This window comes from Pseudophryne corroboree, chromosome 4 (genome assembly GCF_028390025.1).
Source record: "Pseudophryne corroboree isolate aPseCor3 chromosome 4, aPseCor3.hap2, whole genome shotgun sequence".
Taxonomy (NCBI): domain Eukaryota; kingdom Metazoa; phylum Chordata; class Amphibia; order Anura; family Myobatrachidae; genus Pseudophryne; species Pseudophryne corroboree.
In genome coordinates this window covers 21,842,976-21,858,312 of record NC_086447.1, presented here as the reverse complement: position 1 = coordinate 21,858,312, position 15,337 = coordinate 21,842,976, and the positions used below count along the sequence as shown (strand labels likewise).

The 15,337-nt window shown below is 54.1% G+C and overlaps 1 protein-coding gene across 1 annotated transcript in view; it reads right to left on the bottom strand.

The window, feature by feature from the left end:
• Positions 1–5,785: 5,785 nt before the first annotated feature.
• Positions 5,786–15,337, bottom strand: part of LOC134910760 (zinc finger protein 701-like) — a 158,494-nt gene continuing 148,942 nt past the window's right edge. The window contains exons 9-16 of the mRNA XM_063919143.1: positions 14,196–14,225; positions 10,212–10,289; positions 9,981–10,107; positions 9,638–9,718; positions 8,204–8,305; positions 7,720–7,809; positions 7,472–7,630; positions 5,786–7,083 (exon numbers count right to left, since the gene is read on the bottom strand). Of these exons, the coding sequence (XP_063775213.1) occupies positions 5,939–7,083; positions 7,472–7,630; positions 7,720–7,809; positions 8,204–8,305; positions 9,638–9,718; positions 9,981–10,107; positions 10,212–10,289; positions 14,196–14,225 (1,812 nt within the window). The 3' untranslated portion in view covers positions 5,786–5,938. The remainder of the gene's footprint in view (positions 7,084–7,471; positions 7,631–7,719; positions 7,810–8,203; positions 8,306–9,637; positions 9,719–9,980; positions 10,108–10,211; positions 10,290–14,195; positions 14,226–15,337) is intronic.

Genomic DNA, 15,337 nt, shown 5'->3' with positions numbered 1-15,337 from the left:
TGCTGTATTTATATATTAGCTGCCAATAGTGCCCCCCTCTCTGTTTTACCCTGTTTCTGTAGTGCAGGACTGCAGGGGAGAGTCAGGGAGCCGTCCTTCCAGCGGAGCTGTGAAAGAAAATGGCACTTGTGTGCTGAGGAGAAAGGCTCCGCCCCCTTCACGGCAGCCTTTTCTCCCGCTTTTTTCAGGAAACTGGCAGGGGATAAATGCATCCATATAGCCCAGGAGCTATATGTGATGCATTTTATTTAGCCATATAAGGTTTTTATATCATTTTTATTGCGTCTCAGGGCGCTCCCCCCCAGCGCCCTGCACCCTCAGTGACCGGAGTGTGAAGTGTGCTGAGAGCAATGGCGCACAGCTGCAGTGCTGTGCGCTACCTTATTTGAAGACTGGAACGTCTTCTGCCGCCGCTTTCTCCGGACCTCTTCGCTCTTCTGGCTCTGTAAGGGGGCCGGCGGCGCGGCTCCGGGACCCATCCAGGCTGAACCTGTGATCGTCCCTCTGGAGCTAATGTCCAGTAGCCAAGAAGCCCAATCCACTCTGCAGTCAGGTGAGTTCGCTTCTTCTCCCCTTAGTCCCACGATGCAGTGAGCCTGTTGCCAGCAGGACTCACTGAAAATAAAAAACCTATTTAAACTTTTACTTCTAAGCAGCTCAGGAGAGCCACCTAGCTTGCACCCTTCTCGTTCGGGCACAAAAATCTAACTGAGGCTTGGAGGAGGGTCATAGGGGGAGGAGCCAGTGCACACCAGCTAGTCTAAAGCTTTTACTTTTTGTGCCCAGTCTCCTGCGGAGCCGCTATTCCCCATGGTCCTTACGGAGTTCCCAGCATCCACTAGGACGTCAGAGAAAAAGAAACAGAAAACGACATCCGCTTCTGCAAACCTAACAAGGCTGCAGAACTCTTACCTTTTCACCTTCCACTAACTGCACCGAAAGGGAAAAAAGAACGGTATCGAACCGGTTAAAATGACTGTATCCACAAAAGAATGCGTCACCAACGTTGTGAAGGAGACTAACTCACGAAGTTAGACTTACCAGTGGTATCCGCCGAGAGTGACTGAACTGAGGCCTCCCCAAACAGCGGTACACCGTCACAGGGAAAAGCTCCAGTATCTCTCGGAGTCAGCCTCAGCATTCCCCCAGCCACACCTCCGGTATACGCACGGCAGCCTGCCGCAATGTTATAGAGAAGAACCAACATAAGGAACCTCCCCTCTCTCTTTAGGGTAATTCTATCAGATGCCTTTCTGAATATAAACACTCCCCCATGTGCATGTAATGCAAATAAGCCCAAAGCATAGAAATAAAATATCACTTAGCTTCCTGTGTACGATCCTTTGTGACCGGGCCCCGTGCCGACCAGGAGTTGACTTTCACAGTATTCTATCCGCGGCGGGAAAAGAATAAACATCCGGACTCCTTGAGAGGATCTGAGACCAACTCGTCGCGGCCGACTTAGAGCTTCATCAACAGAGCGACCAGCACATGAGAAGGAATACTTTTACTTCAGCATTCATTATGAGTCATAATATGAATATACATCATGTAATACACAATTACACACATATCCCATATATATAACATACTAGAAGCGTATTGTCCGGAAGCGTCGGTTCCCCCGTGACATTAATGTCTTCTGAATGTGTATGACCATGTACTGAATGCCCCAGTTGTGGATCTACCAGGAAACATTATGGTCGACAGAAAACCCTAGTATTCATCGACAGCGGGGATTAGTAACCAGGCAAAATAACATTCCTGCAACCCCGAGGGGTCCGAGGGAAGTATATATAAATAATTTTAATATCACTCCCCCACATATACTACCATGTCTGTGCTCGAGCTACAGGCCCATGGAAACGTACCATACATATACATATATATATATATATATATATATATATATATATATATATATATATATATATATATTATATATACACACACACAGGTATAAGGTAGTTACAGCATGTTAATTTACACCCAGTAATAACAGTTGGTGCCGACAGGGTCACCCACACACTACTGTGTCTCCCATACAGTGTTTACTTTTGATAAGCATACAACTACCGACCAGCTGATACTGCATCTACCGAATCAAGTACCCACAGGCGTCGGCGATGCCGACAGTGATCCCCACAGCTGGTTGTGTCGACATATGTGGACTAAAATGCTATAGTGGGTATATCTGACAGGGAACACACAGACATATATGCACAACACAATGATTTCATGACCAATTCTAAAATAGTGCTATATTTCCTCTATATAGCACTACAAAACTGTGCCTCCCCCCTTCGTTTGCACTGTATACATTGCTTTTGGCGGGGACATTGAGAAAATGGCGCTGAATCCTGTTGTGAGGGCTAAGCCCCGCCCCTTCTCGGCGCGCTTCAGCCCCGCTATTAATATAGCTTTTATGCTGGCAGGGGTCTGTATACAGTGCCTATGCACAGTATACATGCTTTGCCAGCCTTATTTGAGGTATATATTGCCACCCAGGACGCCCCCCCCCCCCTGCGCCCTGCACCCTTGTACAGCCGTTGGTGTGTGGGAGCATGGAGCGCAGCGCGTCCGCTGCGCTGTACCTCCGTTACTGAAGTCTTCTGCCGTCACTGAAGTCTTCTGATCTTCACATACTCACCTGGCTTCTTTCTTCTGGCTTCTGTATACTCACCCGGCTTCTGTCTTCTGTGAGGGGGGTGACGGCGCGGCTCCGGGAACAAGCAGCTAGGCGCACCAAGTGATCGAACCCTCTGGGGAGACCTGCGTTCCGATCCCTCTGGAGCTAATGGTGTCCAGTAGCCTAAGAAGCAGAGACTTTCATTCAGAAGAAGTAGGTCTGACTTCTCTCCTCTCAGTCCCTCGATGCAGGGAGCCTGTAGCCAGCAGGTCTGCCTGAAAATAAAAAACCTAACAAAAGGCTTTTCTAGAGAAACTCAGTAGAGCTCCCCTAGTGTGTGTTCAGTCTCTCCTGGGCACAGAATCTAACTGAGGTCTGGAGGAGAGGCATAGAGGGAGGAGCCAGGTCACACCCAGTCAAAGTCTTTTAGTGTGCCCATGTCCCCTGCGGATCCCGTCTATATCCCATGGTCCTTACGGAGTCCCCAGTATCCTCTAGGTCCTCTAGGACTTATGACAAATACATTTGTCAAGAAGCTATCTACCCTTCTGTCTGTGACATCATTTAGTGAGGTAGATGACAGTGGTAAAGCAGATTTATGCACAAGTCGCAGTACATGTGCATCTACTTTTGGAGGAACTTCTCTTTTCGAACAATCCGCAGCTGGAAATGGATAATAAGAATTCCATCTTTTCGGAATCTTATACTTTTTACTGGGCGTCGCCCAAGACTCTTCCATCATTTCCGTCAGCTCATCTGACGCTGGGAGTTCAGTTTTAACTGCTTTTGTTCGTTTAAACACAGGTGCTTTAGATTTTAACACTGTCTTGGCTGATTCCTCCAAAGAAAGCACAGCCTTCACAGCATCAATAAGTTCAGCTACATCCTCTGAACTAAAACTCTGCGACTGATCATCATACGGAGTATTCGAATCTACTGTATCATCATCTGTTGTATCATCTTGTGTAGTCTGCCACATAGACGCATCTGTCTTAGTCTTACCTGTCCCTTGGTTGCTTGTAGAGGCTACTGGAACCAAGCAAAACAGTTCGCACATAACCCCTCATAAGTGACCAATTGGTCCATACCAACTAACCCTGACTTACAAGATAAGCATGTTAGGGAAGTAGGAGTGCTTGATAAATTCTCCTCGTCACTTTTGCCGCTCACAGACATGGTAATAATCTGTTAATGACTACACAATTTGTGACTGAAAATCACCTATATATGAGTATATAGAAGTGAGATCAATCTGACCACAGAGCACCTGATTTGAGGGTCAGAACAGGACTGACGACATAGAAAAGTCAGCACACATACTAGCAGTCAGTCACATGTTAAAGCATTAGACATTGTCATATGAGAATACAACCTCCATAATAACTTATACATAAGTAGGAAAATTGTACTTCTGTTTTTAACTGGTTCTTTTCAAACATAACATGCAGAAAACACAGTAATACACAGGTCTCATATGCAATATGTACTAAAAATTAACAATTCATACTAACAAGTAGAGAGAATTATTAGTACTGTATACCCTGCCTCCGGAGAGCGGGATACAGGGAGACTCACCACACTTCCCCATCCAAGCAAATGCGCTCGCAAGACGCTGAGTGGATTCAGACGCTACTGATGTACACTGCCATTCGGATAACTGATGCAAGACACGGACGCTCACTGACGGACACGGACACTCAGTGAATGCCACGTGTATGCAGACGCTAAGGGCCTGCGACTCGGCCCGGCAACTCTAGTGCACACAACCGCAGTGTCTAAGCTGCGACCTAGTACCCTCGTGGTAGCGTCTGAGACGGAAGTGAGGTCATTCAGTTCATGGACGGCAGACGCGCGGAAACTGGTCATGAACTCGGAGGAGGGGCGGCCAGGAGAGCGTCTGAATCCCCCTGTTGACTTAAACTCTAAGGATCGCGGCCTCTGCCGAGTCCTGGCGCCTATGATCCCTAGAGCGTAGCGCTGTCGCAGTCCAGATGTTCGGTGCATCAACACACTGTTTGTAGTCTCCACCAATACAGTGTAGCTGTGTCCGGACCCCCCTAGTAAGAGGAAATCCATAGACTTACCTTCCCTCCATGCTCCTGCCACAGCCTGGTTACGTCTGCTGGACCTGCTAGAACATCCGACACAGACGCCCGTCGAGACAGCACTGTACCGCGAAGGTAAGCGTTGTTGCGACCCGGTGGGGAGTTGTCGGAGCGACTCTTTCTAATATGCGTTTAAGACGCTGTTAAGAAATGTCGCTCCAAAAAACATAGTAAGTCTATAAAAATAACATAATAAAAGCTTCAGGCTGCTTATATTACAGCAGCCTTATTGACCATGGTCCGGCTCCTGCCGCACCAAACAAAAAACTGATTTGACTGAGTCAGTGGGCGGGATTATATGGTGAAGCCCCGATGCATCCTGGGAGGCCAGAAAGCTTGTGACCGTTTGGTGCCATTTCCGCTGTCACTCCGGCATATCCCAATGTTATCCTGTGGATAACCTGTGGACCCAGCCAGAGAAATACCCTCTGCTTCTGCATGTAGCCCACACATGCTGCACAGCTTTTTTCTTACACTGCAGCTGATCATCTGCCCCACCTGCAGGTCAGCACGGGTAACTGAAGTGCCAATTGCATCTTTTTTTATTATAATTTGCTCATAATTCTGAATGACGCCCAATGTCTCTCTCACATTGTTGGACTTTGTACATAATCTTCACAGTTCACAATGCATCACCCCAGGGTGTGACTAATAACCCCCATCGCCCCGTCGGCATGTCAAAATGCAGACACAACATACCACACCCACCCCATCCCCTTCTCCCCCCACACCAATAGCTATACACAGGCTTCACCAGGGTCCCCGAAATCTCCTGTCACCAGACCATAGGCCTGACACAAGATGGCCGCCGCTTTATCTTTGTATGTTTTATCTAGTGGGAGGTATTGGACCAGCGACAATATAGTACAATAAGCCATTACTCCTTCATGGATGGTCCCAACATCTAACTCAGACCTCTCGGAAACCGTCTCTGTTAGCGTCCAAAACCATATTACCTCTCAGCGGGGTGGTTCGCCAAAATGCAAAAGCACGGTCTTCTAAAATCTGAGCGAGCTCACGGCAGTATACGCCAATAACCATTAAATAAAAATAAAGCTTAAATACATTTATCAAACTGAAATAAATAAGTTGAAATGGAATTGGTAAAACATTAGCTTTGACATTAGACAAGTCCCTACATGGACAAGGAGAGTGATACCGTGAGGACGGGAATGGTGTAGGACCACACAGTCTTCTCAGATGGTCAACACCGCTGGCCAGGATCACCGGCCAGTGCCTCCTCGGCTTCCCGACCATTGAAACACTCCATGCCCTTGATGACGTGGCCCTCTTTCCAGGACACTTCTTGGGTTGCTTCTACAGAGTCCTCGTATATTTTTCTCCAGAAAGAGTCGATCTTCCCAACGTGGACCCTCTGGTGTCGGACTAGGGTGGAGTGTTGAGTGAAGCTTTTGCCACACTGGGTGCAGATGTAGGGCCGGTAGCCCGTGTGGATCTGTTGGTGGGCCTTCAGGTTGGAGATCTTGCTGAAGCCCTTCTGGCAGACGTCGCAGGTGTAGGGCTTTTCCCCCGTGTGTATCTTCTGATGCCCCGTTAGGTGAGAGTGCTCGCTGAAGCACTTGCCGCACTCAGCGCACTTGTACGGCCTCTCCCCCGTGTGCGTCCGGATGTGGTTGCTCAGGTGGCCCTTTTGGCTGAAGGTCTTCTCGCAGGCGGTGCACTTGTACGGCCGGGCGCCCGAGTGCTTGCGACGGTGCCGCACCAGGCTGGAGTGCTGGCTGAAGCAGATCTCGCACTCCGGGCACTTGTACGGTTTCTCCCCGGTGTGAATCCGCTGGTGGACGATGAGGTTGGAGTTCTCACTGAAGCTCTTCTCACACATGTTGCACTTGTACCGCTTCTCCCCCGAGTGCACCCTCAGGTGAACCGTGAGGTGGGAGTTCTCGCTGAAAGTCTTGTTGCACTCAGTGCACCTGAAGGGCCGCTCGCCGGTGTGGATTCTTCTGTGGGCCTTCAGGTGAGAGTTCCTGGTGAAGCCCTTCCCGCACTCCGAGCAGCGGTAACGCTTCTCCCCCATCAACATCAGCCGCTGCTTGCTGTGGATGCTGTAATTCTCATAAAAGCCCCGTTCAAACTCGCTGCGGGGCGGCGGCGGCCTCTGGCAGTCCCTCATCAGGAAGGCGGGGTGAGCCAAGCTGCTCAGGTACTTCTCAAACTCCAGGGCGTTCTCCAGGGTGTACTCCTGAGGCAGAGCCCGATTCAGGGCAATTCCAGTGTCGGAAAAGAGGAAGACGTTGTCCCCATCGGGGCCAATCAGGGGGACGTGGCCAGACAATTTCCCAGCTTCTCCAAGGGACGTGTCCTCCATACTGTTCTCACTCTCAAACTCTGCCAAAGATACAAGAGAAGACAATGTCAGACGCACCGACTGATACCAGGACGACGATCAGGACAAGGCAAGAAACTGCAAGGGTGAGACCATGAAGGGTGTGAGGATCAGGGTCCACCTGTGCCTCTGAATGTTCAAGGACCGAGATGTCCACTGTCAGTACCTGCCGATGCTGAATACCATTTGGGGCAACCTTAGACCACCAGTGGCCCTATGGCAGGTGCAGTTTCGTGTATGGTCTCCTATGCGAGTGGTTGAACGTCTGTGTACGGAACCACTTTCATAGACACACCCAAGCCCCTCCCATAACACAACCGTAAGATGGGTCATCTCGGTGATGGCGCGGCTATAGACCATCGTGCCTGGCGCAGCTATATTGCTACTCACTGATGCCGTTGTCAGATATCTCTGCGCTGTCTTCAGACTGACGGTCATCCCGCAAAGTCTTCTCGTTCTCCTCCTTCAGCGTCTCCTCCGGCTCCTGCTCGTCCTCCACGCTCTCGTGTTTCACCACAACGACCAGCTCATGTGGATCCGGTGACGGCGCTGACAGGACACACAAAGCTGGTTACTGGCGGTACAGCTACGGACGAGAGACAGACGGCGAGTATGACAGATGCCTGGTGGTTGCTCACCTTTACAGTCCTCTGCCTCCCGCTCGGAGTAATAAGTGTCATCCTCCTGCTTAACCTTCATGGGATGTTCTGGTTTCCGGCCGCGGCCGCCTGGATCATTAATGGAGAAATAAGATGACAGGATGCGGCCTACGTGCAGGCAATCAGCAGACACAAGTCCCCCTGACACATAACATTCGGGTGTGTCTATATCTATCTCCAGTCACCCCACTGTTCCCACTCTCTGCCTCACAGACAGACAGACCCAGCGGGGCGTCCCCTATGCTACACAACAGAGGAGCCAATAGTGGGCCGCTGTGTAGAGCGAAACGCGTGCCGTGCAGCTTTCATTATCACTCCGTGGGGCCTGGGGGACCGTGTCACATGCACTCCATTCTTACATCACCCACCGGCCCCACATACATGGTCTGGCTGAAACCATTAATCCCGGCCATTGGGTCAGTGAGAGGACCAATCCTCTGACCACCTGACTGCTGGGGCTTACCTCGTGTGGTGTCTAATGGAGGTCTTCCCCTTACTCTGCCTGCTCCCAGGGCGGCATCTTCTTCTATCTGTAGCAGGATGTCTGGGACAAGGACCGCCTTACCTGCCATACAGAAACATGAGGGAGACACTCAGGTCTATCACAGGCCGAATAATCAACAACCGAACAATTCAGTATATTCTCCTGTGCTCCCCGGGGCAACTCCACAAACCTCGGGGCATCAGTGCAGGAGTGAGAATCAGAGATCAAAGTTACAAATTCTGAGACACTGGGCACAGAGACCGCCATCACTCCCTGCCGCCAGGCACAGAGACCGCCATCACTGCCCCCGCCAGGCAAAGAGACTGCCATCACTCCTCCTGCCAGGCACTGAGACCGCCATCACCCCCCCCCCCCCCTGCCGCTAGGCACTGAGACCGCCATCTTTTCCAAACCAGGCACAGAGACCGCCATCTTTTCCAAACCAGGCACAGAGACCGCCATCACTCCCCCCGCCAGGCACTGAGACCACCATCACTCCCCACGCCAGGCACTGAGACCACCATCTTTTCCAAACCAGGCACTGAGACCACCATCACTCCCCCACACCAGGCACTGAGACCGCCATCACTTCTCCACACCGGACACTGAGGCAGCCACTACTCCCCCACACTGGGCACTGTGACCGCCATCACTACCCCAGCCAGGCACTGAGACCACCTGTCGGGCACTGAAACAGCCATCACTTCCACACACCAGGCACAGAGACCGCCATCACTCCCCCCGCCAGGCAATAAGACCGCCATCTTTTCCAAACTAGGCACTAAGACCACCATCACTCTTCCACACCGGACACTGAGGCCGCCACCACTCCCCCACACCGGGCACTGAGGCCGCCACCACTCCCCCACACCGGGCACTGAGGCCGCCATCACTCCCTCCACCAGGCACAGAGACCATCATCACTCCCCCCCCCCACTCCCGCCAGGCACTGATACCGCCATCACTCCCGCCGCCAGGAATTGAGACCGCCATCACTCCCCCTGCCAGGCACTGAGACCACCATCACTACCGCCACCAGGCACTGAGACCGCCATCACTACCCCCGCCAGGAACGGAGACCGCCATCACTCCCCTCGTCAGGCACTGAGACCGCCATCTTTTCCAAACCAGGCACTAAGACCACCATCACTCCCCCCCACCAGGCACTGAGACCGCCATCACTCCCCTCGCCAGGCACTGAGACCGCCATCTTTTCCAAACCAGGCACAGAGACCACCATCACTCCCCCACAACAGGCACTGAGACTGCCATCACTTCCCCATACCGGGCACAGAGGCCGCCACCTGTCCCCACATCAGGCACAGAAACCGCCATCTGTCCCCCAGCCGGGCACGGTGACCGCCATCACTCCCCCACTGGACACTAAAAAATGCTCAAATAAGACTCACGCACTTGTTGAGGGTGTCTCATTGCGTCCACTGTCACTCGACTTCTCAATCTTCACCAGCAGCTCTGGGTTGAGGATTCTGAACCCTGTGGACATTACACAGACTGAGGTCATATCAGAGACCACGGCATCGCACTGCAGCGCAACAATCCCACAGGAGTGACCGTGACCAGGCCGCAGCTCATGTGACATCACAACATTATTATATAAACACTGGGAGGGCTGTGACCTTGGTGAGCCTAATGTGTGGCCCTGATGTCATACCTCACTCCCCAGTGATGTCACACACTAGGCCACGCCTCCAGCTATGGCACAGTAATAGGATAAGACTGTTCTCCCATCTCTCACCCAAGTCTCGCAGCGCAGAGTGTATCTCCCGCATGGCGGCCCGGTACAGCTCCTGCTGCCACTCCTCCATGATGTCCCAGTCCTCCTGCTGGAAGCAAGCTGCCACGTCGTGGAAGGTCACCGTCACCTGGAGAGGTCAGGGGAGGGGGATGTCAGTAAGTCGCAGTCAAGCAAGCTGTGGCTCTCCAACTGTAACTGAACTACAAGTACCAGCACACCTCGGACACTTACCATCGCAGACATCGAGCTGCATTTTCTCTTCTCTTTACGTTTCTCCATCTGGAAAGCGGAAGCAGCTGCCTCTGGCGCCTGAGAACACAAACAGAGCGTCAGCTCCTGCGTCCAATATAACAGGGGCTTAATGTGATACAGGACGCTGCACCAGCCACAGACACATGCAATACAACAATGAGAAAAGCCACTGGGCCCGAGAGCTGACACTCTAACTGAGAGGACAAGATCTGCATTACATTAAATGGTTCTGATGGTAGTACAGTTACGGAGCAGGGATCACACTGTCACTCTCCTGTCATTAGAGTGTCAGCTCCCGGGACCAGCGGTCTCCTGTCATTAGAGTGTCAGCTCCTGGGATCAGCGGTCTCCTGTCATTAGAGTGTCAGCTCCCAGGACAAGCGGCCTCCTGTCATTAAAGTGTCAGCTCCCGGGACCAGCAGTCTCTTGTCATTAAAGTGTCAGCTCCCGAGACAAGCGGTTTCCTGTCATTAGAGTGTCAGCTCCCGGGACCAGTGGTGTCCTGTCAGTGTGTCAGCTCCCGGAACCAGCGGTGTCCTGTCATTAGAGTGTCAGCTCCCGTGACCAGCATTCTCCTGTCATTAGAGTGTCAGCTCCCGTGACCAGCCAGTCTCAAGGCATTAGAGTGTAAGCTCCCGGGGCCAACAGTCTCCTGTCATTAGAGTGTCAGCTCCCGGGACCAGCAGTCTCCTGTCATTAGAGTGTCAGCTCCCGGGACCAGCGTTCTCCTGTTTCCTGTCAATAGAGTGTCAGCTCCAGGGACCAGCGGTCTCCTGTCATTAGAGTGTCAGCTCTCGGGACCAGCGGTCTCCTGTCAAAAGAGAGTCAGCTCCAGGGACCAGCGGTGTCCTGTCATTAGAGTGTCAGCTCCAGAGACCAGCCAGTCTCCTGTCATTAGAGTGTCAGCTCCCGGGACCAGCGGTCTCCTGTCATTAGAGTGTCAGCTTCCAAGTCCAGCAGTCTCCTGTCATTAGAATGTCAGCTCACAGGTCAAGCGGTGTCCTGTGATTAGAGTGTCAGCTCCCGGGACTAGTGGTCTACTGTCATTAGAGTGTCAGCTCCCAGGACCAGTAGTCTCCCGTCATTAGAATGTCAGCTCCCGGGACCAGTAGTCTCTTGTCATTAAAGTGTCTGCTCCCGAGACAAGCGGTCTCCCGTCATTAGAGTGTCAGCTCCAGGGACCAGCGGTGTCCTGTCATTAGAGTGTCAGCTCCCGGGACCAGCGTTCTCCTGTCATTAGAGTGTCAGCTCCCGGGACCAGCGTTCTCCTGTCATTAGAGTGTCAGCTCCCGGGACCAGCGGTGTCCTGTCATTAGAGTGTCAGCTCCCGGGACCAGCGGTGTCCTGTCATTAGAGTGTCAGCTCCAGGGACCAGCCATTCTCCTATCATTAGAGTGTCAGCACCCGGGACCAGCGGTCTCTTGTCAAAAGAGAGTCAGCTCCCGGGACCAGCGGTCTCCTGTCATTAGAGTGTCAGCTCCCGGGACCAGCGGTGTCCTGTGATTAGAGTGTCAGCTCCCGGGACTAGTGGTCTACTGTCATTAGAGTGTCAGCTTCCGGGACCAGCAGTCTCCTGTCATTAGAGTGTCAGCTCACAGGACAAGCGGTGTCCTGTGATTAGAGTGTCAGCTCCCGGGACCAGCGGCCTCCTGACATTAGAGTGTCAGCTCCCGGGACCAGCGGCCTCCTGACATTAGAGTGTCAGCTCCCGGGACCAGTGGTCTCCTGTCATTAGAGTGTCAGCTCCCGGGACCAGCGGTCTCCTGTCATTAGAGTGTCAGCTCCCGGGACCAGCGGTCTCCTGTCATTAGAGTGTCAGCTCCCGTGACCAGCGGTCTCCTGTCATTAGAATGTCAGCTCCCGGGACCAGCCAGTCTCCTGTCATTAGAGTGTCAGCTCCCGGGACCAGCAGTCTCCTGTCATTAGAGTGTCAGCTCCCGGGACCAGCCAGTCTCCTGTCATTAGAGTGTCAGCTCCCGGGACCAGCGTTCTCCTGTCAAAAGAGAGTCAGCTCCAGGGACCAGAGGTGTCCTGTCATTAAAGTGTCAGCTCCCGTGACCAGCAGTCTCCTGTCATTAGAGTGTCAGCTCCCGGGACCAGCGGTCTCCTGTAATTAGAGTGTCAGCTCCAGGGACCAGCCAGTCTCCTGTCATTAGAGTGTCAGCTCCCGGGACCAGCGGTCTCCTGTCATTAGAGTGTCAGCTCCAGGGACCAGCCATTCTCCTATCATTAGAGTGTCAGCACCCGGGACCAGCGGTCTCTTGTCAAAAGAGAGTCAGCTCCCGGGACCAGCGTTCTCCTGTTTCCTGTCAATAGAATGTCAGATCCAGGAGCAGCGGTCTCCTGTCATTAGAGTGTCAGCTCCAGGGACCAGCGGTGTCCTGTCATAAGAGAGTCAGCTCCCGGGACCAGCGGTCTCCTGTCATTAGAGTGTCAGCTCCCGGGACCAGCGGTGTCCTGTGATTAAAGTGTCAGCTCCCGGGACTAGTGGTCTCCTGTCATTAGAGTGTCAGCTTCCGGGACCAGCAGTCTCCTGTCATTAGAGTGTCAGCTCACAGGACAAGCGGTGTCCTGTGATTAGAGTGTCAGCTCCCGGGACTAGTGGTCTACTGTCATTAGAGTGTCAGCTCCCGGTACCAGCAGTCTCCTGTCATTAGAGTGTCAGCTCCCGGGACCAGTGTCTCCTGTCATTAGAGTGTCAGCTCCCGGGACCAGCGGTCTCCTGTCATTAGAGTGTCAGCTCCCGGGACCAGCAGTCTCCTGTCATTAGAATGTCAGCTCCCGGGACCAGCGGTCTCCTGTCATTAGAATGTCAGCTCCCGGGACCAGCGTTCTCCTGTCATTAGAGTGTCAGCTCCAGGGACCAGCCAGTCTCCTGCCATTAGAGTGTCAGCTCCCGGGACCAGCGTTCTCCTGTTTCCTGTCAATAGAGTGTCAGCTCCAGGGACCAGCGGTGTCCTATCATAAGAGAGTCAGCTCCCGACCCCAGCAGTCTCCTGTCATTAGAGTGTCAGCTCCCGGGACCAGCGTTCTCCTGTTTCCTGTCAATAGAGTGTCAGCTCCAGGGACCAGCAGTGTCCGGTCATAAGAGAGTCAGCTCCAGGGACCAGCGGTCTCCTGTCAAAAGAGAGTCGGCTCCAGGGACCAGCGGTATCCTGTCATTAAAGTGTCAGCTCCCGGGACCAGCGGTCTCCTGTCATTAGAGTGTCAGCTCCAGGGACCAGCCAGTCTCCTGTCACTAGAGTGTCAGCTTCCGGGACCAGCGGTCTCCTGTCATTAGTGTCAGCTTCCAAGTCCAGCAATCTCCTGTCATTAGAGTGTCAGCTCACAGGACAAGCGGTGTCCTGTGATTAGAGTGTCAGCTCCCGGGACTAGTGGTCTACTGTCATTAGAGTGTCAGCTTCCGGGACCAGAAATCTATTGTCATTAGAGTGTCAGCTCCCGGGACTAGCTGTCTCCTGTCATTAGAGTGTCAGCTCCCGGTACCAGCGGTCTCCTGTCATTAGAGTGTCAGCTCCCGGGACCAGCGGTCTCCTGTCATTAGAGTGTCAGCTCCCGGGACCAGCGGTCTCCTGTCATTAGAGTGTCAGCTCCCGGGACCAGCGGTCTCCTGTCATTAGAGTGTCAGCTCTCGGGACCAGCGGTCTCCTGTCATTAGAGTGTCAGCTCCCGGGACCAGCCAGTCTCAAGGCATTAGAGTGTCAGCTCCCGGGGCCAACAGTCTCCTGTCATTAGTGTCAGCTCCCGGGACCAGCAGTCTCCTGTCATTAGAGTGTCAGCTCCAGGGACCAGCAGTCTCCTATCATTAGAGTGTCAGCTCCAGGGACCAGCAGTCTCCTATCATTAGAGTGTCAGCTCTCGGGACCAGTGGTCTCCTGTCATTAGAGTGTCAGCTCCCGGGACCAGCGGTCTCCTGTCATTAGAGTGTCAGCTCCCGGGACCAGCAGCTGTCTCCGCACTCACCCGGGTGCCCTCACATCGGAGCCGCCTCATCTGCAGCCAGAGGCCGGAACCGGAAGTAGCGGCGAACAGGCCCCGCCCTTACCGCTATCACGTGACCGGGAACTCCATCCAGAACACTGGCCGGGGCCACCGTAGCTGCGGCTCCTCTGTCACCCCTCTACCGCTGCCGTACCCCCGTTATCCCCCCCTCTCTGCACCCAAACTACTCCCCACACCCAGCTCTGCCCGCTTTACCTCCCACATCTCCCCCTACACCCTGCTCTCCTCACCCCTGCAGTACCCCGCACACATACCCCACTCTGCCACTCCCCCCTCATACCACCTGTCGCCCTCACCCCAACCGTTTCCCCCTCATCAACCCTGCCGCCCTCACCCCTGCCGCTCCCCCCTCGTACCCCCTGCCGCCCTCACCCCTCATACCCCCTGCCGCCCTCACCCCTGCCTCTACCCCCCAATACCCCCTGCCACCCTCACCCACACCGTTTCCCCCTCATCAACCCTGCCGCCCTCACCCCTGCCACCCTCACCCACACCGTTTCCCCCTCATCAACCCTGCCGCCCTCACCCCTGCCGCTCCCCCCTCGTACCCCTTGCCGCCCTCACCCCTCATACCCCCTGCCGCCCTCACCCCTGCCTCTACCCCCCAATACCCCCTGCCACCCTCACCATTTCCCCCTCATCAACCCTGCCGCCCTCACCCCTGCCACCCTCACCCCAACCGTTTCCCCCTCATCAACCCTGCGCCCTCACCCCTGCCGCTCCCCCCTCGTACCCCCTGCCGCCCTCACCCCTGCCGCTCCCCCCTCGTACCCCCTGCCGCCCTCACCCCTGTCACTTCCCCCTCATACCACCTGCCGCCCTCACCCCAACCGTTTCCCCCTCATCAACCCTGCCGCCCTCACCCCTGCCACTCCGCCCTCACCTCTGCCGCTCCCCCCTCGTACCCCCTGCCGCCCTCACCCCAGCCTCTCCCCCCTCATACCCCCTGCTGCCCTCACCCTGCGTCTCCCCCCACATACGCTGCCTCTCCCCCTCATACCCCCTGCCGCCTTCACCCCTGCCACTCCCCCCTCATACCCCCTGCCGCCCTCACCCCAACCATTTCCCCCTCATACCCCCTGCCGCCCTCACCCCTGCCATTC